Below are 27,636 nucleotides of genomic sequence, written 5' to 3' on the forward strand. Positions count from 1 at the left end.
CATGTAGTTTACTGATACATAAGACCCTCTATCAGCACTAAGAAGGGAAAAAGGACGTGGGAGAAACTGCCACAGTGTAAAAGGCAGGATGTCCTGGTGATGGGGCTCTGTGCTAAGACACATGGTTCTACTTCTCTCTTGGCTGCTGACCTGCCATTTCATCTTGGAGGAGGGAGTTCACCTCTCTGGGTCATTACCCTTCTCTTCTTACCACAGACCTGAGCAAAAAGCAACTTTGATGATAATTGCAATGAAAATAACCAAAATAATCTGACTGGTTGGTTTAAGTTTGTAAGAAGGCAGATTTAAAAGGCACAGTCTTTGGGAGAGATCCTTTCACCCATTTTTCATGTGCACAGGGTGATGAAATTTGTGAAGCAGTCTGTAACAATTTTGTGGTGCTGCCCCTCTTTGCCCAGCCTTATGATGTCCTCTGGAACAATCTGGTCACGAGGGGTTGGTGAGAGAAACAGTTTCAGAAAATAGATTGGAGATGATAAAAATACCAAAGGACTTTCAGGAAAAGTGATAATAATACAGAGACTGCTATTGTCTGCTGAGATTGCCCTTGCCATTCCTGGCAAGATATTTCTTTAAATTTAGGAATTAGGAAACACTGAGAAAGAGCAATTCATAACTATAAATGACAAATAAACTAAGATATATAAATCTAAGAGGACTTGCCTAACTTCACTTTGCAGACAAGCAGCAGAACCATGAAAATATTCCAGTTTCTGATGGCCAGCTATATTATTATATTATCCTGGCTTTAGGTTTCAAGTGGTCATATCATAAAAGCATTCCCTTGACTCCCCAATTACGATCTGGTAACTAACTAGAGAAAACAAACAAATCTGAAATCATGAAACACACACACAAACAGAAAGTTAAAAAAGAAATTAACTTACACAATTATCTTCTGCTTTGTATTTGTATTCCACCTCTTTCATATTTTTCAAATTCAGTGTCTTTGCTCTGTGATCAATATATAGGGAAAAATCTGTACAGTTAATCATTAGTAGTCTTGAGCAGAAACAAAAAAGACACACACCCCAAGCTACAGCATAGCAGTTTAAAGGTCCAAAAATGCAATCTGGGAGTATTCTTGTGATTACAGACCTTATCTTTTCTGATAATCATCCTCTTAAACAGTAAAAAGCTCATTTTAGAATTGTGAGATCACTTTGAATATATGAATAATTAAATTCTCTAATTTGCTTATGAAGAATATCTTAATTTTAATTTTTGTTTGCTGGCCAGAGCTACTTTCAAGTCAAGGTAGCTCATATATAATCTATATCTTCAAAAGTAAAGAAGTTTAATTAATATTTTTAACCTGCAAAAATGATATTGTGAGGAAAGGGAAAATAAATATGTAGAATAGTTGTGGGTCATGAAAAACCAAGATATTTTATTTGTCATTGAAATTGACACATTTTTACATGATGAAGCAGAACATTGCACTCTAGCTATCAAAATGCGGGACTTACTGGAAAGCATCAGTATTCCTATGCTCTCTACAGAGAGGAAAGAGAAAATCGCTTTGGAAAGGGAGCTCAGTGTTAGGATCTTCTGATTCAACATGTCATTTACAGGAACACATTTAACTGCAGAAGACTATGGAACTATCTATCCTCTGAGACAGATGCACCAATGTACAAGGAGTATTTGCAGGTATTGGGGCCAGATAAATGAGCCTTGCAAACATCAGCTGTTCTCTCATCTCTGCATAAATGGAGCTGTAGCTGCTGCTGCTTTTAATACAGTCTGATACATGACATGTACCACATCCAGCACTCTGACATCTGAACAGAAACTTTACAATAAATAATCTATGGTATTTTCCTTGTTTCACTTCTGCTAACAATTCTACTCATGACTGCACAGCTTACTACTCATTTTCTTGTTAACCCCATCTATGCCGTGCCAGTTTTAAGGCTGCAATCTTGTTCCATGCCTTTAGATGTTGTGGACAATCATGTGCAGCTTTACTGAACACAGAGATCAGTGGGAAGAGTCTTATTTACATTAATAAGAGCAGGTTCAGACTGAGATCTCCTCTACATCTGGCTCTTTTGTGTTAAATGTCCATCACTTTCTGCTTTTGGAGAGCCTCTAACATCCAGGCTCAGGACAAAAACAACATGTAAACTTGCCTTTTGCTTTACTACAGAATTTATCAAAATTTTAGTTTGCTGAGTAGCACAATGTTATCACAAAAGTATCAGTTAATTCAAGCAGAAGCAATCTCCCATTATTTTGAATTGCCTTGAAATTTTGAACTATTTTCATGCTGGTTCTTTAACTTATTCTATGAGAATAAAGCTGTGCACAAATGTCTAACACCATTAACTTTAACAAGCATTTAATCGAGCTGTCTATATTGTGCTTAATTTCACTGGGATTCAGTGTTCATGCAAACAACTGCATGCAAGCAGCAAGTCATTTCCAGGACTGGTGAGCTGTGGATTGATTCTGTAGCACAAATCAATCATGAACCTCAGCTATATTTCCCTTGACTCGTGATCCAAAGTAGCAACTAAAAAATATTAATTAAAAAAACAAAACAAAACAAAACAAAACAAAACAAACTTCTGATGGCTCTAGTTTATTTGTCCTGACTTTTCTAAGCCATGCACAGAACTTACACATTTTGTTGGACATTAGAATAGTTGTAGAGTTATGTTTCATTAATCTATATTAGCAGTGCAATTGTCAACTACCAATTCCTGTGCAACATAGTACCTAGGAGTTTATAAAGGCTCTTAGTTACTAAAGCTTGCCAGACATACTTTTTTCTTAAGGAGCAAATAAATATCTAATGGAAAAAAATATTATTAATCTTCCAGTTGATTTTATGCTACCTTCACATAATGAATCCTACAGATGTGTAATAATAAGAGAAATCACAAAACAATACCATTTTATAAAATGTTTTAGAGATTCCTTAGTCTGTGGTAAATGGACAGATGTGACTTTTATTTTTGAATTGTCTTATCTTGCAATTTTCTGCAACTAAAAACCTGAAGTTTAGTTGTTAAATTTAGTATACTGTCTGTCTATCCTGACTGTGAAGCAATATGCAGAAGGAATACATAATGAAGTGCTAATGGAACATTTCAATAAATTGTTTCTTACCTGGGAAAGCGGAAAATCACGATTGCTATAGTGCACACAACGCCGTACAACAGTCCCACGTTAGCAGCAAAGCATATTGTAAACACATAGGTACTAACCCAGATGCTCTTTAAGGAGAGGAGCAAAAAGAAGTTATTAGTTTCAAATTTTATGGTAATGTGCATTTTATGAATCAGAAATAAAGATTTTTAAAATGAAGCTAGTTTCTCAGATGTGAACATTTGGATCTTTGAACTGGCAATACTGAAGACTGAATTAGCAATTAAAGTAATGCCTCCCCATGGGGGACCACATGCAGCATGGCACAACTCTTCCCAGTGCTCACAGAGGTTCCTTCCAGGGTTACTTAAAATAGCATTTGTACTGCTAACAGCTTAAGTCAGAATAAACTCAGTTGTTTTGGAAACCTGTATTTTATTTTTCACATTGCAAATTCTCATCACCTTCTTAGCTGCATAGATTTTAAATCCTCCTTTCCTTTCCCATAAAGAGGTGCCCTAATGAGGTCACATACAGAGAGCTTTTCTTCCACTAATCATACAAGTGGGAATTATGATTGGCAAGGAGGCTGATTAAAAGTGGCATTTATCAGAGTACAGCTGACTAAAACAACTCTATTACAAATAAAAATTACTGGGGAATTAATTCCTTCCAATGGAAATGGCGAGATTTCATATTACCTCCCCATCTTTCAATATTTGATTACTAAAATTTTGGATTAATTTTAAATACAAATTTAAAAAATACTCAGAAGCATATCTGAAACTAAAGTCACTTTAAAAAGAAATTTTGAAAAACTTTACAAATCTTTCACATTTCAATTTTTCCTTAATTATTTTCTTACCAGAAATGATTAGTTTTCTTTCCATACTACAATGATGTGTACAGCTATGACACATGCAGATTTTACAATTAAAAGAAAAGTACAAATTACTCGATTTCTTATACCAACCTAAATGGTATAATAAAGCACATCTTTCTTTCCTTGAGGGAGCCTTAAGCCAAGATTGCCATCTAATCTTTATATAAAAGGTGTTAAAAAAGACTGGAAAGTATTTTCATTTCTCTGGATATACTGATCCCCACAGGTGCCCGTTTCAAGAATTACAGTGCTGCTTGTTCATGTTTGCACAATAACAGATCACATTTCAATGGCACAGTCATTTTTAAGATTATCTTTTCTGATTCCTTCACTTAACTCACGAAAGCCAGAGACAATAGAATACTTTCAGCCCAAGCACAGGGATTTTGCTTGAGCAGATTTCAGAACTGTTATTTTATGAATTATTAAGTGTAATTCATACCATGCTAACTTGTGCTTCACAGAGGACAGAGTGTTACGAGACTGTTGAGAAACCTTTTCCTCCCTCGTCTTCAAGATTCCTAACTACTGCAAAAGACTTTTCAGTTTCTTCAACAGGAGGGCTGCTAGGTAAGGAGGTAGTTCATCCTCTGAAACTGTCCCTAATCACTAGTTGTATTTTGACATGACATCTTATGTGAAGTGTTGTGCATATATTTGCAAAGACCACCTTTATGAACAACAGATATTGAGGTCTGATTAATGAATAAGAAAGTAATGCTAAGATTTATAAATCCAATACACATTTATAAAGAAGCTCACCTGTATGTGAAAAGGCTAACAGAACTACTGAAAACCTGAAAATCAGTGAGATCAAGAATTAGACTATCTTAATAAGGCTGAATCCTTGACAATACCTGAATCCACTCCAGTGCAATCCAGTTCAGCTGCAGACCTGAACCTCATCACAACTGACTAAATCACTGCTGCAAGCCTGCAAACTTCTTATGTCTCAGAAGAAAACAGCATAAAAACACAATACAAAATCTGCATAGGAAGAATCAAAGCCAGAAATGTTTAAGTACTGCTGACTACTGAGGAAGCTAGTTAAGTGCCTCTCCAGCAGCCTAGTACCTTACATCTTAACTGTAATCAGAGACTGCCATTGTTGTAGAGGCTGAGCCAAAACAATCATACTCTCATTAATCAACCACGCTTTCAGTGCTTTGCATTGGCCTGGAAACAGTTCTACTTTAGTTAGGGTAGCATCAAACTTGTAGAAAGATGTTCATCTGATAGACATTTTTTTTTTTTAATTCATGGTTATTGCAAAGTTCAACATAGAAGTGATAAAACTATCAAAGTTATCCTTGGCAGCTTATTTCAATATGGTTATTGCACACTCCAGGACAGATAGAATCTAAGCAATCTTCAGATCTTAGCAATAATGTGTTATAGGCACATGCTAATATCAAAAACCAAAACAAAATCCACCTTCAAAGCACTGTACTAATGTAAAGAAAAACTCTAAAGAGGGAGAAAAGAAACAAGGAGAAGAAATAGATTTATGTCAACCCCTGTATGTATCAGAAAGTATCAGAAGCACTGAGGTACAGTGACTGTGTATAGCAGCTGCGTCCTCTAGACTTTCCATTTCATGGAGTCTAATCTTCCACCATTGATGACAGTAAAATCTGCATTTGGTAGGAAAAAAATCATATAAACAAGTTGCAGAATACTTTCTGAACCTAGGGCTAGACCATGCAATGCTAGGGTACGGTGATAATAAGTGTTTATGTACCAGTTTAAAAGCAGATTATGCACTTGCCTTGTTTCATTACAAACTGAGGAGATGATCAGCTGAATTGCCTGAATGGGTAGGGTTCCTTGCAATACAGCTGTCTAGTCTCCTACCATAATCAATGGATTTGGTTATCAGAATGGATAAAATTTAGGATGCAGTTCATCTAACTCCTACCTGGTTATTAAGCTGTAGCTTAATGGAGGAAGAGATGAACATGTCTCAGCTGACCAGTTCTGTGCTGTCTGTAATGTGAGGCTGTGATGAGCTGCTCAAACAGAGGCCCTCCAGCATATAGCCAAAAGAAACCCATTAAAGTCCTGCTCATTCCAAAACTGTCTCAGCAGTAGATGCTGGAGTCCTGGAGGAGGCTCGGGCTCAAAGGACTGAGTGACATGGCCATGGTCCCACATCCTTCTGCAGACAAATGACTAATGTGTGCATTCATCCTCAGCACACCCTTCATGAAAACCTGGCATTCAAGTGAAGCCCACCACAGCCATAGGGCTGGAACTACCTAATGCACTTAGGGACGTGGTTTAGGAGTAGATTTGGCAGTGTTGGATTAACAGTTGGATTAGATGGTCTCTAAAGGTCTTTCCCAACCTAAATGATCCTAAATGATCCTAAAGTAGTACTGTAGTTCTTTGATACCACCTACAGCACAAGCAATGTAACTCACACTAGCATATTCACTAAGGCAGGAAAAACAGAAAATCTCCCTAGGATGCCATAAGATAGAATCATTGATGTAAAATAATTCTCATAGAAGAGATGGTTTCCTACTTTGTAGAGGAAAGCAGAGCAGAGCTCTCTCTTTGTAAAGCATAGCAGAGCCCTGAGAGCTCTCAGAGCCCTCTCACGAATCAGGACCCATGTGTGATGAACAAATTTAAGAGGTCATCTTCCTCCTGAGGATAGTATCTGAAGAAGTTCTAAAAAACCCCAAGAAAATGCACTAATGAGCTCCAGATTTCAAGGAAGATCCTTTCTAGGGCCTTTTCTCTAAATGTTTTGACAAAATAGATTGACAGGTTATTGGATACGTGTCCCAGAATTTCACAATGGCAAGATCTTGGAGGATACTTGTCAAAAATGAGACCCTCATTCTTGGATCTACTTTAATTGCTGAATTAGTAGCATTCCTTACGTCCTTTAATATTAATATATGTGCGTACAATTATGATTCATATTTATTTCATATTTCATCCATAACTGCCTCTCATCACAACACCATGTTGGGAATGTGTCATTTTTACCATAAATTCTGGCCATTCTTTCTGCTTTAAAAGCCAGGCATGCAACCTGTCTTTGTCTCAGCTGTGATCATTTTCTGGTCAAGACATATATGTAACTTTAAAACATTTTTTTTCTCTTTAAATGCGAGAGTATTTCATTGCTGAACTTCTCAAATCCCTGGTATATAATTAACTCATGAAAGTGATCCTTATTCTGTTATAATTTTTCACTTAGAACATCACCTTCTGAAATATTTTCCTCCCATCTCTGGTTACTTTCAAGTCCAACTGTTAACAGCAAAGAGAACATTTTTCTTCAGCAGTCCATTGCCAGGCAGTATTTTTGCCTGTCTTAAAAGGCAGCTTCTCTGTGATCCTGAGCCTTAAAATCAAAAGTTAACAAGAACTTCACTGGCCTTTTTAGTAATACTAGGAGAATATCACAGGTATCACCAGCCCTATCAAGCTGGAGAATAAAAACAGCAAGCTAGTAAAGTTGGCCTGCATAAGAAATTAGGCTTACAGGAAGGACAAGGAAATCATCTTTTGACCTGAGGACTTGAGAAGTGAGATGTATTTACAGACAAGGTCAGATTAACTTCCTGGCTTTTCTCAAAAAAAGCAGAAAATAAGATCAAGACTAATCACTCTCAGTTATGCATATAACATATATAGTGGAATAATGCAGTTATTAATCTGAGATTGTTGAAGTCATCCAGCCAAGATGTCGGGACTGACAGAAGACCTTAACTGAAGCAGGAGACATTTGAAGTTCAAATGGCAGGAAAGAAACCTCTGGAATAAAGACAATGGGGTAGTAGCTGAAAAGTAATCAAATGTGATTTGAGAGGCAGGATGTAAATCTGAAAGAAAAAGCCACCCATGGCTGAAAGAAGACATTTCATAGAAACACAGAATATCCTGTGATTCGAGGAACCAATGAATTTCCTCAACTCCAACCCCTGAACAATATCATACCTTCTACATTTAAAAGGATCACGTTTATAGAGAACTAATCAACAAATAAATATATTCATCCAATTTGTGTCTAATGAGATGCTTAGAGAAGTGTGAAGGAACAAGGTAACAAACTCCATAATATTCCGTTTCCATGCACAATCATTTGCCAGACCTATAACCAAAACAAACCTGACTTCAATTCTACATGACACACACCCTTTAAAGAATCAGTTCCAGAAAGGACAACTGCTAATTATTTCCAAATGTTTTGTTAGGGTTTCTATCTTCAGAACACTTTGGATAACCTGGGTGATGGAATGATTCATTTCTAGTGTTCTGTCAATTACTGGGGTGAATCCTTTCAGGCCAAAAATAACCAGTGTAGTTACACAAATCACTGGCCTTGGTGGGGCTCCTCAGAGCAGGCAGCAACGCAAGATCAATGTTTATAGCCTTTCTTTAAACTATGCTATTTAAGGCAAGATAATTTATCCTGTCAAGCTAAGGACTGATGGTAAAACTACTTGAAGATAAATCATTGCTCAAGTATGTTTAGTCAAAAAGATGAACCCAGCAAACTCCCCCGTTCTATAACCTCTCTTAGAAATGATGACAGATGTCAGAGATGTAATAACTAACTACTCACACAACCTTTTCTGCCAAAACCAGGAAAGCAAAAATCAATCAGGTTAGTCTATCTGTGAAGACATGTCAAATCTAGTGAGATTCCAAAATATCCTGCTGGAAAATGTAGCTACTTATTATCTCAATGAACTGATGGAGAAGATATATCTATCTCCCATAACTACCAATGTTTAAATGTTAATGACTTGAATATTTTTAAGTCCATTGTTCCCAAAATAATTCTTGATCCACATCATCCATAATTTCTGTCATTGGAAATATGGGTTAAGCTGAAGATCAAATACAAAACAAGAGATAGAAAATATTTTCAGAATATTACTGCTTGAGGAAGAAAATATTTCAGGAAATACAGAACTTTTCTTCTGGATAATACAAAAGAAACCTCCAAAAACAAGCCTTCTAACCTCTAGTTTTCTGCAACCAAGTGCGAAAAATCTCACAGACAAACTTGATGTTGCTTACTGAGCTCTGTTTCCCTTACTAAAATGCAGTAGTCTAACAAAAAAAGAGTTTTATTCTTTCTAGACTTAACCATTACTTCTATAGAATGCTAAGTAACTGATGGATTCAAAAAAGTCCTATCAACTCCAATTACCTGTATTTCCCACCACAGACAAGGACTATGTGGCCAAAAAACCTTTCTGAATATTGTTAACTCAAATATGCAGGACATCAGCAGAAATTTTGGTTCCACTAATGGGCCATTGCACCCAAAATCTCCCACAGAATAGAAATCCAGGAATCTTCTTATATCCAGGATTCATCTTTACTATGGAATTCTTGCAAATTCTCTCAGACTATTTAGACTTTGCATTAAACTAAATTTTCATACTCTATCTCTTCACCTATCTTCTTTTTCAGATGTATTCCTCCTCTTATAGTGCAGAATCTTTCACTGTGTTCAAATAGTAGATAGAATAGATTTCTGCAAAATCTGAAAGAATTAAGGCAATTTACCTACAGCACCCCTCAATATTTATCTTCCTGCACCACTAGTGCTTCCAGTTCTGTTTGACCTGTGTGGTCATTCCCTATTCCCAGAAGATAGGATGCTACCAAAATCTCTTCAATAATGCTACAATAACAAAAGCATGTTAAACAGATAGGGAAAGACATAAAAATTAGACACATATTTGCTCATATTTACTTGATCTGTCTGTATACACATCTCTAGCATCGGTTTGATTCTTTATCGTTTGTTAAAATGTTATTTTTTAATACAACTGATATTACAGTTGCTGTTATTCTGAGCTGATGGTGCACAAAAAGTACTACTAATAATATCTTGCACTTATTTCTTCTAGGGCCACAGAACTGTTAAAGTTTAGTTAACAGATGTTTGCCAAATGGTCTCAGGAAAACCTCCTTCGATTAAGTTTTACTTACCCAGTCTATTTTATCCACATTCCAATATTTTTTTAAGTCACGGAACTGCATTAGCATCCCCTTCAAGCCCACAACAATAATGCTTGCTAACACACACTGCAAAGACATAAACACAAAAGCCATTTGCATAGTTGTTAGTGAAAACAAATGCTGTTTCTTTTATTTAGCAGTCAATATCATAATTAAATTACAAAAAAAACTGGTAGGTGTTTAGAAAATGGGATAAGCACAGGTGTCCTTGTGACAGCTGCTAACAGCAACAACCAGCCTATCCCCATTTTATTTGTGAAGGCAATCTACAGGCTACCTAACTGAGAGAAAAATGACAGAAACCTCAGGACTACTCAAGACTCTTCCATGCCTCGTCAGACCAAATGCATTCTGTCACAGTCTGAAGGACTCAAAAGCAAATCATCACTCAACTTCTATGCAGTGAAGAATTGTAACTCACTTTCCTCACTTCCTTCCCTTCCCCTAGAGAAGGTCTCTAGGGCAAAGGTTCATTAATTTTGAAGCAAAAAAATATTTTTTTTGTTCTTTGACTCAGGAAGGAGGAGGAGATGGATGAAGAAATCATCTAGAGCCAAAAATAATGGAGTACAAACCAATGGACTTACAGTGCATAGATGGGGCTGAAAAAGCATATTAGAAGAGAAATAAATTATCAAGAAAGCAAAAACCAAAAAGTATTTTTAAAATATGGGTGGAAAAACCTAGAGGAAACTGGTCAAAATTTACCTATAATCCATATGAAAACAAATGAAAGTAGAGAAGAATTATAGCAAAAAACCCAGGACATATTGTGTACCCTTCTTCAAGTGTCCTTACTTTGCATGGTTAAAATAAGCTATAAAAGGATCTGTGTTTGAAAAGTGAGAACTTGCATGACACCATGTAAACAATGGCACAAAGCAAGTTTAAAACATAGTTGAGTTAAAATTTCATGTACATACATAGCAGAGTCGTGGATAATTTTGGAGCTGTATTTAGCAGCTTTGACATGCCTCTAGTTAAAATTAACTATTAATTTGTAATACCAAAAGCTAGATATAGCTTATGTGAAAAGATGCCACACTGCTTTAAAGAATATTAGCATAGATGTATGACAGAGATACAAGAATACTTTGTAATCTTTTTGTCATTAAACTTATATCACTATTTAAAATAATTTGTGTCATATTTATTTGAAAAGCAAAATTGTGTATCATGTGCATATCAGGAGAAATATCATTAATCTTCATTAATTTCTACGACACTTTGTCAATTTACAAATCCACAGTGACCTGGGTGTATTTTTGTAAACTACTTGCCAAAAGTAAGTGGAAGAGAAATTCACTTCTATACTCTGATGTGATAGCCTGTATATGTAACTATATATGTCTAAAATCTATATGTCTTATGCTGTTACCTCTGTACTTTATGATTTTGAAATTTATCATACCCTTGCTATTCTTTTGGCCACTGAAATTAAATAGAGCTGTTTTAAATGTTGCACTGTCTTTCCCTGAAAGAAACTGTCCTTAGAAAATGTTTGACATCTTAATCTTAAAAAAAGTTAAGTAGCCTACCATAGGAAGCCAGTACAGCAGAGGTCCAATTGTGTAGATCACCACAAGAATTAATACACAAGAGATAAGGCAAGCCACCTAAAACAATAAACAAGAGTTGCAAATCATTCAGTCTAATAACAAAAACAACAAAAGAAATTGTGAAAAGGACTAATTTTAAAATATTGTAGACAAAGTCAAGAATCAGGTATTGAAGGTGTTCGCTATTAATGTATCTGTGGATTGCAGATGCATATAATTTCAATTTTAATCTCTGATTATTACCTTAAATCAGCTACAGTGATGAGATAGTGAGAGATCTCAACATCTGTGCTTGACCCTGCTGCCAGCACCCTGACACAGATCAGAGCAACACTTTCACATTTGGGTATTGAGTGGAACGTGTGTGTGCAATGTCTCATCCCAGAAGTTTCTCAGCACCCACTGTCATTCTGCAACTTATTTATAGCCATGCACCCCATGTTGTACTAAATAACAGATCTGTCATAGCACTAAGCAAGAATTATGTATGCTATCATTTTTTCCACAAGAGAAGACTTCTGACTTCTTTTGTTGGGATTAACACTAAAAGAACACTATTTTTAAACCAGAAACCACTAACAATTTCGTTTTAATATCAGTGTATTTACTCAAGAAAATGTAGTTACCATTTTAAAAGTACATTAAAGATTATAACTAATGCAAGTAATATAAATTCAGAAAAATATATGGCCTAATAATTACATATTTTTTCACAGTATATGTGGTATTAATCTGATGGAAAATGACAGTAAAATTGCACTGTCCTATTCTGCTGTGAGTGCTCACTGAGTACTTCTGCTCTTATAAATATACAGTTCAGATTCACAGAAGGTTTTTGACGATAAGTAGACAGATGCTCACTTTATTTTTATATTGATAATATGTTTCTTTACTAAAATAATTAGGTTTCATTTTAAGAGACAAGTTGTTAAAAACAAAACCAGACAAGTTGTTAAAACACTAGGAAATTAAAGTCATGGTGTACTTAAAAATACCATCAAGAAGGATAGACAGAGTGTTTACATAAAAAGGGACAGAAAATCTGCTGGTAAAGTCACAAGGAACTTTTCCCTCTTTCTGCCTTCCTGAAGAGCAAGAAAAAAAGTGTTGATTCTATTTGAAGGACGTTTCTAGTCCATGATAGATTTCCTCACTTCTCTTTTCTCCCAGGAAAATATATCACTGAGGAACAAATGACAAAACTGCAATCCAGGTATAGCCATTTGAGAAAAAAGGACTCCTCTGTGCCCCTGAAAGGCTCTTTGCATTTCTTCCATGTGCTCTGCCAAACTGACTTCCCTCTAAGTTAAGGAAAGGCCTCTTTCTGCCTATGACCTGACCAATATTTACAAGTGATGATCTTGTCATCTCTTCATCTGGACAGCCACAAAGGAAAGCATTAAGCTGATATGTTGCTTTCCAGGAAGGCAAGGGAGAGATTGTTATGCATAATAAAATACTCTCATAGTGCTAACTCATAACCACACTCCTAGACACAGGCACTGCTATACTGTGAAACCAATGGGTAAACTAAGCAGGGTTTTATTGTGTATTTGCTGCCTTGAAATCAATTATAGTGGTTTCTTTTTCCATTTCATGTATTGAATAACCTTTTATCAGGGTCCTTCCCTTCATGTACCAGAGCCAGGGTGCTCAAGTACCCCATATGCCTCAAGGTTATAGGTCTACAGGTTACCTCAAATCTCCCATGGAAAAGCCAGCATGATGCAGTACAACTGTAAATTGTACATTCAGGACATTAAAAGATTACAGAAGAGAATGTCTGTGAGGATGACAGCTCATTGTATGACATAAAATTCAACTAAAATACATGAAATAACTAATAGCCAAGTGGTAGCTAAAATATTTTCATATAAATACTTTTCAAGATTATTATTTGTTAGATTATTCATTATGATTAAGTGAGTTCAAAGTACTCTGTGGGCCAATTAGCAATTATTTAACATGTAGATTATTGGAGTAAAGTCCTGTATAATTCCTTAATATTGTGGCATCTGCATGGGAAATAATTGCAAGGCATGGTTGAGGAGAAACTACCTATGGATTGTATTTAGTCTTGTCCCTCAGGAACTTTTTCCTTGCAGCTAATTGTCCTTTTTACAAGACAAGGCAAGAGAAACAGCTATAAAATGAAATTAGAATCATTGAATCATAGAACTGTTAAGGTTAAGAGACCTTTAAGGTCATCAAGTTCAACCATCAACCCAGCACCACCACCATGTTCGCCATTAAACCATGTCCTCAAGTGCCACATTCACACAATGTCTGAAAACTTCCCAGGATGGTGAGTCTGCCATTACTCTGGACAGTCTGTTCCAATGCTTTACAACCCCTTCTGTGAAGAAAAGTTTCCTGATATGTAATCTAAACCTTCCCTGGATCAGCCTGTTGGTGTTTCCTCTTGTCCTGTCACTTGCTACCTGGGAGAACAGCAAAGGACATGACATTGATCGGGCAGGCTGCCCCTGAAGGGCCCCCCTTCCTCTTTCAGAGGAAGAGGCAATGCTGTAGGGGTGCCCCAGGTGGTTTGCCACCTCTCCTGTTCCCAAGCACATTTTGGACAGATGACAGGCTGACAGGGTCACAGTTATCATTCTCAGCAACTACAGTCCCCTCTTTCCTGAGCTACTGTAACAACAGCTTGTGAGTTCAGTTTCCTCAGTACGAAATAGCAACAAACATCCTCAAAAATCTAAATGTCATCTCTGTGGGTTCAGTGTACACTGAGGGATAGGACAAGCACACCATGTCACAAGGCAGAAGCTGGGAGACTGTGTTTTTTTAACAAACAGCTCTAAAGGTTACTTTCATTTTATTTTGGAAATCAGATAGAAGATAAATTAAATCAGATAAATGAAATGTGATTTTTTTTCCTAAACTTCGGTTTAGACTGTAGCATTAAATCCATTAAACACCATTAGAGGGCACTTTTGTTACAATGCTGACAAATTCACATAAACTGAAAGGGCTTTTATGCAGTTTCCTGCAGCCTGAAAATACAACTCCTAACTTCCTTGCTGCCACAGACCTTATATGTCATATTGAATGAAACAGGTAAAAATTAATAAATGGAACCATTATCTTTCCTAGGAAGACATCACTGATCAGATGCAATTTCATGCAGATTGTTAAAAATGACAGGGCAGAGGCATACCCAGGAAAGAGGAAAAGGGAGGCTAGAGAAATACAATGGATAAAGCAGTACAAATTGCAGTGAGTAGAATCACAGCTTTAATTCTCTGACATACTTCACTCTAAGCCTGTGTTTTTCACAGCCTGTGTTTTTCAAACTCATTACCTGTGTTTTGGCGCCCGTGCTGTATAAAAGTGCTGTCCGTCCCATCGCTGCAGCACTTGGTATGCAAAAGAAAAATGAAGGAATCACGTTGCTGAGGCCATGAGCCAAAAATTCCTGCAAAGTTGTTAAATAGAAGATGTTTTTTCCTATTGTGCTGTCATTTCAATGCCTCTTGCCAACAAAGGAGTCCCTATGCAAATATTAGCAATAATAAAGGATGGACAAATTTTTGAGGGAAAAAATCCCATAGGTACATGACAAAGAGTTTCCCAACAGAATAGGTCTTCTCCCAACTCAGAACTAATGTGAATGATAGAGCTGTTGAACCAGATTCATCAAAAGCAGGAGGGATATTTTGTTCCCAGAATAAATGCTATTGTTAAGCTTTGAAGATTAAGTTCAACCAAAATATTTCCATCTTGATCCATGTCTGCTTTTTAACTGGCCAGAGCCCCAAGTACTGGTGTCTGGAAACTGTCCAGATCATTTCTGGTGCATGGCTCACCGGAAAAAGACGGCCACTGATTTCTTTTCCTTTAGAGCATGTTTTAGTGAAAGTGTAGTGGTGTGGTAGCCATACTTTATGCATGCTGCCCTTCATCACAAATGTATTTGATGTTTGTTCACAGTCAAAATGCAGACATGTCTGAACAAAGGATTCATAGAAGAAAAGGTGGAGAAGCCACTGTGTATGTGCAGCCTAAGAGCAGTGTTTTCTAAGGAAGTGTTCCACCATGGCCACCCAGCATCACAGACTTTAAGGAGCAAGGTGGTCTGCTGAGGAAAATGTGTAGGAAAATGGTGCTGTATCCAGCCAGGAAAACAGCAGCTCATGAGTTTGTGTTCACAGCACAGAGCAGCACTCCCTTAAAGCTCACCCTGCAGCCTCACACCCCCACGGGCCCCTGTGCCCAGCACTATGCCTGTCCTTGAAGGCAGTGCAGCCACACCACCTCACTGCTCTCCTCTCATGGAGGTTTTGCTCTTGTGATCCATTATTTGATGTGGACATAGACAGAGTTTCCAAGACTTCAGTAATGAACCTGTGTAAGGTACAAGGCTTCCAAAGGTGCAGAAGGACACAGAGGTTGCTGCATTCCATGGAGTGCCTTGAAACAAAGCAGTGTGTCTCCCTGAAGCCTGAGCTGCACTAAGCTCAAAGCATTCTCCTTCTGCTCCATAGATGGCTCTGAAGCATCAATGGAAATTCATGGCCCAATGTATTCAAACTGAGAAATATTTTAAAGACCTGTATAGCCAAGAACGTTCCCACTGTGTTTTCCAATGGCATACAAGTTGTAAAGGGCAGGACCTGATGTAGCAAGACCAGCCTGTCAAGATAGAGTGTTCAAATAGACCTCCAGCTGCAAAACAACTGTTCTTCATTCAACCCTATGCCATTTATCCCAAACCACTTAACAAACATAAAGGTGGAGGCAACATTTTCATCACACAGTACTAGTGCCAGTTATCTGAAATTGAGCCTTTCTTCCCACAGTGCTTGAATTAGCATCTCCATGGATTTGCAGCAGGCTTGGAGTTACCCACCCACCACGACAAGCACTGTGGTAGTGTAGAGACTGCCCACTTTTATTTAAGCATGTCCTCTGCAAAATGGAACTCGGAACAAAAATCTCCTTTGGCTGTAAATCTGGCAGCACTCTCTGAACTCACCCAGCTTCTTAGATACAAATAAACCTTTCTTTCAGGTGAGACTTCTACTTTGCATAAATAAATAATTTGTTATTATAACATCAGGTAAGTCCTGGGACTATGAGTACCTGGTTTTGTTTCAGAATTGCTTTGTTTCATTTATGGTGGCTGATTTAACATCACAGCTTGTCTATAAGAGCTCAACTGCCAGAGGAGAAGCTGTCTCATGTTAGAGGAGTGAAAAATGCATTAATACCCAAATGCTGCACTGAATGTAGCATTACAAAATTATCCTGAAGGATGATCTTCCCCAAAAGAGCAGTTCAACCAATGAGGGAATTCTGCAGAGATAATTTAAACAAAACTTGGGTGTTACTGTAAACACTAGAAGCTGTTAGGATGCTATATGGAACATAACTTTTCCTACTGGATATTCATCTAGAACATTTTTCCTGAATGGTGATTTCAAGGCTCAGTGACACTAAGGAGAAAGAGCTTTACCTGGTTGTCATCCACAGTGTATTTAAACTTTTTAGCAGAGCCCTGAGCAAGAGCTAGTGAGGCTACATAACCAACCAGTGCCACTCCAAAAGCTTCAGTAACTACTTCAGGCAGGACACTCATGGGTGGTGCTTTTGGTGATGGCAACCTATAAAAAATAAAGACAGTAATTTTTGAAAAACTTGATACGTAGTCTCTATATACCTGCAATTTATGTGAATACCACAGAAACAATCTCTGCAGGAACAGCTAATTTTTGTATTACTTGTAAACTTGTAAGGTGACATTTTGCAATATTTTAGATTAATAAGATCTCTCTGTTGGGAACAGCAGAAGAGAATTTGTAGAAGATGAAACAGTTTCAGATGGAGTATTCAATTTGAAAACTTCAATTTGAGAAATTATAAAGAGATGTTGATAAAATAACTCCACAACTGATAAATAAAATTAGCAATCATTCACTAATTTTGTAATGTTCAGAGAAGAGACTACTGTATGTTTTCTCCTTTTTTAATATCGTTGGCTTTCCTGTAAAGTTAAATTAAAATCTTTAAAAATTTTGTATTCCCATAGGTTACTGACAATACAGACATTTATTCCATCTAATGGGGATTGCAATAAAACTACTCAAGTTATGAACCAAATCACCACAGATTGTCTCTGAACTCTTCGAAAAGACTTTGGTCTTTCCAGAGCACAAATCACACCATCTGAAAACCAAATTGTGCTCTTAAAGTTTCTGATGCTCTCCACTGACAAGGCAGTTAGATATTTTGGATAAATTCCTAAAAATATGCAGGAATTATTCAGGCTCTGCTTCTGTTTTTCAACACTACTTATATGAGGTTAGACAGAAAATAAATTCCTGATTAAATTTGCACAAATACAGTTGACTTGTTCATTACACATAGAAGGGGCACACTTAGCCATGTTTTAGTCTCAGATTCATAGCATGCTCTAAATACTTAGAAACTGTATTCTTTGTATTCTTTCTCAGAAATGTCCCTTATTTCATCTCTTTCAGTGCAAGCTGCCACAATGCACTCATGCTCTCTTGGACTCGTACTTTGTGAAATTTAGGGAAACCCTCCTATATCCAAGCAGGAGTGTACACAACAGCTGTGCTCTTCCATACCAACCTGTAGCATGTGAACATTTTCTCTGACATTTAATCTAATTTCTCTTTCTAGAAAATTATATTGAAATTTTTTTGCCTTCTTTTCAAGGTCATGGAGGAAAGTGTATAATTAACTACAGTAAAAATGTTCTTTTCTAGATTAAGCATAATTAAATCTTTCACATTTTCTCAGAAACTGCATTTTCTAAAATTACTATATGGGTGGAGAATATTCTGCTGCAATAACCCAACCCAACCCTCAAAAAGCAGGTTGCAATAATCTTGTAAAGAGCGTCCTGCCATCCTGTCATACATCATAAAGTACTTAGTACCTACTTTTTATTCCATAAAGCAATAAAAAGCTATGAAAATGCATAGGGATGCATTTTTTGATGATATCTATGCACATATAACTTGTTAACATGGGATTGAGTTGTAAGAGAGTGTTTCAGGAGACAGAAAAAAACAAAATAGATTTTTACCATTTCTTATTTCAGAAACTCCTTTGACCTTTTCAGAGACTGTTCTCAGAAATAGAAGTGTTTAAAAGCCACAAGCTATAAACCCACATTACCCTTTAGGAATATTTCCCACAACTTCTATCCCGTAGACGTATTCCATATCAGCACAGTAGCAAGCAATGGATGTAGCAATTATCTATTGATTCAAACAGAAAAAGATGTTACATTTCTGTTGCTTCTGACATGGTCCCTATTATTGCCATACCTAAGCATATGGCACTGTTCATACATTTATCCTTAGATCAATCCAGTAAAACAGGAAAGTATTATCATGGTGGGGTTTTTTTTTTTTTGTTTGGTTTTTTTTTGTTTTGTTTTTTGTTTTTTGTTTTTGTTTTGTTTTTTTTTTTTTTGCAAATGTGTGAGAGTCAAAAGAAGCTAAGATTTGGACACAATAGTGGTGTGAGACTATAGTGCAGTTTGTACATTCTGTGTTAATGAAAGAGCTTTGTATGGCTCTCTATAAAGCCTCAGGATCCTTGGCAATCAGTGTTCAAAGTCCCTCTGTTCAGCACCTGCCCCAGAGCACTGCCATTCATCTAAGCAGCTTAAAGCATGAATTCATAATTTAGGTGTTCCTGACAATCTGATCCAGCTGATGTTCTTTGAGCACATCTAATCCAGACTAGCAGTGTTGACTTCAGCACAGAACACAGCAGAAGATGTTCTTGTTTTTATGTTCTTGTTTTTATGTTCTAGCAGGTACAAATCTTGCAGAGTGAGTATAAAGTTTGACCCTGAGGAGATTCCATCTAATTTCCTGTATTTCAAATGAGATGAACACACTATTCCCAATAGAACAGGGCTCCAGGCTGCAATCCTTAGTTTGCTGGTACGTTTTATCCAATATTTTTAAAAAGGTAACACTGAGACCAGGACCACACTACCTCCTTTTCCAGTATTTTGCCCTTGTTTTTTTTCCAGCAACAGAAGAGTAATTGCAGTAATGCACTCTGAAAACGAGCTGTCCTTCATACTTTGCATTTTCTTTTAGAGCTTTAGAGAAAAACAGAAACTTTCTAATGGTAATCTGGTGCTGATCATTTGACTACAGCTTAATCCTTAAAGCAGGGGTTTATAATGCAACTGCTAATTTTAATTTACTTAAAAGAAAACTAAAAACTGTTAAAAGAAGACATGTTAGTAAATTGACAGAAAGCAATAGCATAGCTATTTAACTTTGCTATAGATAAATCACAAGCAACATCTAAGGCACAACTACCCAGCACAAGACTTGCTTGGAGATACAATATGCCAGTTACTTTTTATTTTCTATTTGAAACTTCTTATACTTTAACATTCTAGGCTTTATGTTCTTGTGATTATGTAAAAAGTAGTAAACATATGAAAAATATTATACAAATTGGGAGCTTATTTTTTCTTTCTTAATTATTAAGCCAAACTGTTTCCTGTTTTTACAATTAACTTACAGCCATGAAAATCAGCTGTTTAATAAGTGGCAGGTGTGGGTGTGGGTAACTACAGACAGCACAGTAAACTTCAGCAGATTGAGCCACTGAAAGCTTTGTAAGAAAAAGCCTGATATATAATTTTGTACTTACCAAAAGCAGATCGATGGGAAGAACAACTTTAATATTTCTGTGAAATTTCTCATTCAGTTCTTTAACAAGAACAAGTACCACAATGCTCAGCAAGGAGAGAAGTAATGCCTCCAACTGAACTGATCTGATATTCTCAAACACATAGGCATAAATCTACAGTGAACAGCAAATAAAAATATCACAGATCAAAAAATATATTCTGGATCACATGCTGTGGCATCTTCTCACAACTTCAGACAGATAATGAGTGAGACCTGAATCAACACTGCAGGAGCTGAGTCATTGGACAAGTTTTTGGCCTGTATTTTAGATTTTACAAAGAAGAAAATCACCAATTTACCACTCTTATGGACTTTTGAAAACTTAAAAAGAAATGCAATTAATATTCGTATATATTAATTTACAAATTTCTATTAGTAGAAGCAAGCTATAAAATTCAAATAAATGTGATATGTTTCCTTTTTCAGTCTCATTAAGTTCAGTGAGGTAAATGAGTGTCACATAAAAATGTTGGGAAAAGTTTCTTGCACAAAGGTTTATTTGTAGTGGCCATAGTATTTAACATCCACCAATGCTAGTATAGAAAGTTATTTCTGAAAAAGAAAAAGAAAGGACAGAAAAGAGGAGAAAAGAGAAGGAGAGAAAAAAAGAAAAGGGAAAGAAAAATGTAGTAGTGGCTGGATGGGAAGAGATGCAACAGGAACCTTCAAGATGAGCATCCCCTTTAGGGCATCCTCTGCAGCCTGTGGGTCATTTTTCCAGAGTAACTTTTTCCCAGAGTAATTTCAGCAGGGCATCCTCAGCCCCCCCTTTGGTTGCCCTTGCCCCTTACACAGTGCTCCATGGAGCATGCTTTGGTCAGGTCCAGGTGCTGCACACACTAAATAGTTGCCAAGCTTGCATACATATGCTACTGGTTATTTAAACAACTGAAGTTATCTGCTTAGCCCTGTTTGTTCCTTTTCCACTCACTGCAGAGTTAAGAGGGAAAGAGGACACCAGGCCAGAGCTATGGAGCTCAGTTTTTCAGCAGTTAATATGTGCTGCAATCAGCTGTAAAACAGATTAGAAAAATGTGGTTGGATCTGTGATGAATAAAGGAAATATGGTGCTGAATTATAAGGAACATGCAGAACAGAAATACAGAACAGGAACAGAATGACCAATGGTGAGGAGAAACAGAGGTCTTGGGTGATTAATACCATCTTGTAAGTAACAGGCTCAGGACAATGCAGTTCCCTTTGCACCAGCACAGATGACACAGTGAACTGTAATTTTTGCTGTGTACTGAATTTGTGGGTTCAGGAAATAAGGCATAATTCAGTATGGTAGTACATTAACAGAAAGCAATGAAAAAATTACAAGTTTGCTGTAAAAGAAGGGGTGAAGAAAGTTAGAGAGACCATCTATCCTGATAAAGAAATCATGAGATCTCATCACAATTTAATTTTGGACCTCATGAAGAAAAGCAATATTGCCTGAAAGAACAGCAAGCCATAAAAATGGATACAATACACATGTTTACTAAAGCTGTAAGAGAAAAAACAAGATAGGCTCGGTCCCTTGAGTTCTGCATTTAAATTCTGGGAACTATTGTGCATACTGAAATATAAACCATGGAGAGAACAGAAGGGAAGATTAGGATGTAGATTTAGACACCATCACAAATAATTTTTTTTTTAAACCCCAACATAAAGGATAATAAAATAAAGCAAGTGAAGCTTGAAATAATAATAGCAGTACTAAAAAGTAGGTGTTTTCTCTGGCAATGACTAAGACGACCACTAAACTAAATCAAAAGTGACACTTGTAGTTTTGTCAAAATAAAGATTAATAATTTTCTGTTCCAGAGAACTTATTCTCAAATACATGTAAAATGCTAACAAGTTTTGACAGTTTGGAAGTCAAATTCATAAATTTATATTGGACAGGGAAAAATACTAGAAAAATTATCTTAGGAAAGAACTCTGTTTTAGCAGAAAGGTAGTCAATATGATGATAGAATTTATTTCTACTGTTCTGATTCTGTCACTCATTAAAGAAGTGATGCTCATATTGAAGAATGAGTCAATTGAAATGATTTCCTGATTTTTTTCTCTCTGAAGATATTTTCATAATCTAGAAAGGGAAAAAAACCCAACCTAAATATGGTTTAAGAAAAAAACCCAACCTAAATATGGTTTAAGAAAGGTAACTTTCCTCATAAAGAGCCAATGTAGCCCTTGGAGTTTCAATAAAGGATGCACAATATTACCCAGTACAAACATTTCTCAGAAACCAGGAAAATATTTTAAAGTCAACTTGGTTAAGTAATATGATCTAGATATGTCTCAAATCTGAAGAATGGCAATTAAACCACAGTTTTTAGCCACATATTGCCCCACTGTAATCAGAAAATATGTGGATTGTGTCTTGAGTGGCTTGGGACTAGATCTGTACCCATAATTTTCCAAGAATGCATTTTCAAGAGGACACAGGACTTGGCTCTGTGCCCAAACAGAAGCTGTGATTAATTAACACAAAGGAGGCAATCTGAAAACTGAGCCCACGAACTCACCAAAGACTGAGCTAGATCTAAAATGAAGAGGCAAGAAAAGGGAAGAAATTGTTTGATTCCTACTTGCTGAAGTCAGAAAGATGGGATTTATTTTGAAATGAATGCTGGCTATTAAAGTGTCAGCATTAGCTATCTGTATTCATGGCATCAAATCTAATTTTCCAAGACAAAGTGAGACAAAATACTGAGTGAATAAATAAAATTTTAGTGAAGAAATATACACAGGCTTCAAGAATTTTTGTCTTTCAAATTGAATAAAAAAGGCATTTCCATTTAATTTTAAAAATATATGGCCAAATCTTGTAAACCTCTGCCATAGGTTTTTCAGATTTTGCAACAAAATCTTTATATGAACTGCCTAGTACTAAACTTGGTGTTTCTTTGAAGTCATACCCTTCTGTATGCAGTCTACATCAGCCAATAAATGAAAAATAATGGAACTACCAATAAATACTCTGTAGCTCATTCAAATTCAGTAGCCCAAACAGCCCTATCCCCAAAGTGTCTGTAGCACACCAAAACAATTCTGGCAGTAATGCATTAGTATTAAATTAATTACTGCATTAGACTAAGGAGCTTCCACTCTTCTGACTAGTTGGTTCCTGGGTAACCCTTTTCTGAAAACCTAAAACCACTCAATTCATGGTATGACCAGTGAAATGAGGAGACCCTTTCACAAGAAAGAAAGAGCATGTGGCTCTTAGCAGGAATGTAATTACATACCACAGACATCTCTTTAAACTGTACATTGTTTATCTCTTTAAATTTTACATTGTATTCTGTCCAGTCAGTTACTGTACTCATCCAAGATCAAACTATAAATCCTGAATCTAAATACATAAACCTCAAGCTTCCAACAGCATTGGCATCTGATTCAAAAGAAGTATTTACAAATATTTTAATCAGAAATGTAATTTGGAAATTATGCAGCAAAATTTATCTTGATATTGCAGTGTATGAAGCAATCTTTTTCATTCTATAATTTAAAATATTTTAAAAATCAGCAATGATATATTAATTGAGCTGTTTGTCTCTTGTGTTTTTAGTTTCATTGCTAGTTTTGTGTAAATATTCTTAATAGAACCTATGTAAGAATATTATGAGCAATCAGTGGCCTTTTTTCTAATCAATGCAAATTTTGACCTAAGTGAAACAAAAACTATTTGAGCTTTGCACATATATATACTGACACTGAATGTTCCTTTTCTCATGGGAAACCATCAGTTTTGAGGTGATATTGAACATTGGAATGATTTATATTCTAGAATGGGTGTGTATTTGGATGTATTAATGAAATGCTCTGAGTTTTTTTTTTAATGCCTACGTGAAACCCAAAAAAATTAGCTCTAAAATATGTATAGAGGCTGAAGCAAACAAAGGAATTAAAGGAACATGTAATTTAAGACAATACCTTTTAAGAGTAATTAATTTCATTTTCAAAAAAATTTCATTCTGATATTTTTTAGATATGTCACACTGGAGGGAAAATGTACAGGCAAATACAGTAAACTGTAGAGGTAGCTGGGGGAAAAAAGGGTGAAAAGAAAGAACTGATAGCAGAATGTGAATGTTTGGGGTTTTTTTTCAGATTTGCAGCAAAACCACACAAGGATTTTGCAACACAGCCACAGAAGACCCCATTTTGCAAAGCAAGTTTCTTACATTACAGCTCATTTTGCAGTGTTTTATTTTCTCAGAAACATGTAGAAAGAGAAATATATCTATACACAAATAAGGGGGAAGTACAAGTATGTTCTTTCATTTTCAGATGCTGAGTAAAACTTGATGACACTTTTCCCTTGTAAAGTTAGATCTCACATGCATTATTCCCTCACTGTTTTTCTTCTTCACCTTCACTTTTCCTTTTCAATTTGCAAAATACCAGCTAATGCTGCACTATGGAGTTCAATTGAAATGTGACAAGCTATGTACAGGGAAAACAAAATTTATTGTTACATAACCTGTGTGTAAACACAGAAATACCACAGGCTCAGGGCCAGTGTACAAGATTTGTTCTCCATATGCAAAGTTCCTTCCTATGTATTTAACCATGATCTCACATGCTATAAAGAATTCATTTCACTGGCTTGCTATGCTTGCAACTCTCCTATCACACTTTATTAAACATTCTTATTCTTGCTTTGCCAACCCAAAGGCTGCCTGAGGCAAAGCAATTGGTTTTGTGAGTGGGAGGTGTTTTGGAGTGGACAAAGAAAAAAAATTTAACAAAAGCACCAGTCATTGGATTTTGAGAATTTGAAGTGAAGAACGTGTCCAGAGAGACATGCCAAAGTTGCCTTTCACTCTCTAGATACATGTGCAAAATACCTTATATCTAATTAATATAATTTTCACATGAAACTACAACCACAGAAGAAAAATATTGTTTAAGTCTAGCTCTGGTATTTTGACAGAGATATTGAGATATTGGACCTTCTTAAGGCAATTCATAAGTCTGAACAGACACCAGAAATATTAAAAGATTTAAATAGTAAAATTGCCCCTTTTTTATCATTCTTTCAAGTTGTACAGAGTAGATTTTTTTTTGGTCATTTACTTTCACACAACTTACAGAGCAATTCAGTATCTTAAAAAAAAAACAGGAGTTTTTCTCTGGAATATCTTCAAAGGGGTTTGATTTCAAAAGAGAAGAGAAAGGCAAAGAACTTTTTTCAAATGCATTAAAAATACAAGGGATAAGGGAATAGATTTCCTTCAAAGCATTTGAATGACCTCATTTATGATATCATCAGCACACCAAGGTGGAAATATTTCTTCATATCACTGCTGTTCTTTATTATTGCTCATAATGTGTATTTTGATTATGCCTTGGCTGCAGTACTTAACACCAGTCATCTCTACAAGATGACAATATTCCTATATGTAAGTATAGTCTCCATGGAAACGCCACAAAAAGGAGACTTTTCACATTTTATATTAAGAATCATTTATGAAAAGGTTTTTAAATAATGAAAAAAAAAGAAGAACCATTTTTAATAGTCTAATAAGCCAACTGATCACTCATAAAAATAGCTATGACACTTTTAGGTATATCTGTACAAGATAAATGGATAAATTACTTGTGCTTATTACATGCTCCTAATTTTCATTAATGAATTGTTCCTGCAAAAAACTTAAGAAATGTATTATCCATATGAAAAGCTATCAAATTTATAAAAGACTACGAAAAAACATTCTAAAAAGCAACATCTTCTAATCAAGATTTCACATTAACAAATTTTCCAAATAATAAGAAAAAATAAAGCACATAGTAGGGTACAAAGACATAGTCAGTGCTTTTAAATAAGGTGTCCTAATTTATTGGCTGCCTAGATGAAGTCTCACTATCAGTGCAATGTACATATCACCTCAGCAAGTAAATACAGTTTTATTATGAGCAAAATATCATTTTGACAGGCACTGTTGTAACATTAATAATGCCAAAAGATTATGCTCACAGCACTGAAACTCAGGGCTTGCTGGAATAAGTTACCATCAAGAATATGTTTGTGACTCTGTAATAAGATTATTCAGCTTTGCTCTTTAAGGTATTGGCCAAAAATATGTACATTCCAAGGGCTGTAAGCACGGCACTGGTGGTGGGGCATCACCTCCTGGCCCTGCCCAAACCAGCCAGGTGGGGACGTGTCCCTGAGCAGGCCAGGTGCTGTAACAGCAACACCCACTGTGGGGCTGAGGTGGGGAACAAAGGGTGGTCAGTCATCCCCTGACAGCCTTGGAACATTCCCTGCCTCAGCTGGGGCCCAAGTAGAACAGCACCATTGTTGCCGAAGTTTTGGAAACAATTTCCAAATGTTTTGGAAACTCCAGTAGTTGCCAGCGTGGGTTATGGCCAGGATGGAAACCAACTATGACTAAAGCAAATCACCTTGTGACCCTGCACACAACAGTCCTAAGTGAGGCCTTCTGAGCTCTTCTGAGCTCTCCTTCTCTGTGGGGCACATCTCAGAGCTTGGGAATCCTCAAGTTTGCGATACTCAAAAGACCATCACAGCGAGACCTGAGCTGATACACACACACACACCTGCACCCAGACTCCTTGAGGTGCAACCCCTGAGCTGATACACACACACACACACACCTGCACCCAGACTCCTTGAGGTGCAACCCCTGAGCTGATACACACACACACACACACACCTGCACACAGACTCCTTGAGGTGCAACCCCTGGGCTGATACACACACACACACACACACACCTGCACACAGACTCCTTGAGGTACAACCCCTGGGCTGATACACACACACACACACACACACACACACACACACACCTGCACCCAGACTCCTTGAGGTACAACCCCTGGGCTGATACACACACACACACATGCACCCAGACTCCTTGAGGTGCAACCCCTGAGCTGATACACACACACACACACACCTGCACCCAGACTCCTTGAGGTACAACCCCTGGGCTGACACACACACACACACACACACACACCTGCACCCAGACTCCTTGAGGTACAACCCCTGGGCTGATACACACACACACACACACACATGCACCCAGACTCCTCGAGGTACAACCCCTGGGCTGATACACACACACACACCTGCACCCAGACTCCTTGAGGTGCAACCCCTGAGCTGATACACACACACACACACACACACCTGCACACAGACTCCTTGAGGTGCAACCCCTGAGCTGATACACACACACACACGCACACACCTGCACACAGACTCCTTGAGGTACAACCCCTGGGCTGATACACACACACACACACACACACACACCTGCACACAGACTCCTTGAGGTGCAACCCCTGGGCTGACACACACACTCACATGCACACAGACTCCTTGAGGTACAAC

The 27,636-nt window shown here is 36.9% G+C and overlaps 1 protein-coding gene across 1 annotated transcript in view; it reads right to left on the bottom strand.

Moving 5' to 3' along the window:
• Positions 1-27,636, bottom strand: part of SLC26A7 (solute carrier family 26 member 7) — a 70,287-nt gene that overhangs the window by 16,723 nt on the left and 25,928 nt on the right. The window contains exons 5-12 of the mRNA XM_071421617.1: positions 20,233-20,385; positions 18,724-18,806; positions 17,033-17,180; positions 14,879-14,992; positions 11,539-11,616; positions 9,971-10,066; positions 3,139-3,245; positions 909-975 (exon numbers count right to left, since the gene is read on the bottom strand). Of these exons, the coding sequence (XP_071277718.1) occupies positions 909-975; positions 3,139-3,245; positions 9,971-10,066; positions 11,539-11,616; positions 14,879-14,992; positions 17,033-17,180; positions 18,724-18,806; positions 20,233-20,385 (846 nt within the window). The remainder of the gene's footprint in view (positions 1-908; positions 976-3,138; positions 3,246-9,970; positions 10,067-11,538; positions 11,617-14,878; positions 14,993-17,032; positions 17,181-18,723; positions 18,807-20,232; positions 20,386-27,636) is intronic.

The sequence above is a fragment of the Agelaius tricolor genome, unplaced genomic scaffold (assembly GCF_023055355.1).
Source record: "Agelaius tricolor isolate 1412-34295 unplaced genomic scaffold, bAgeTri1.0.p SCAF_2, whole genome shotgun sequence".
In the NCBI taxonomy this organism is placed as follows: Eukaryota; Metazoa; Chordata; class Aves; order Passeriformes; family Icteridae; genus Agelaius; species Agelaius tricolor.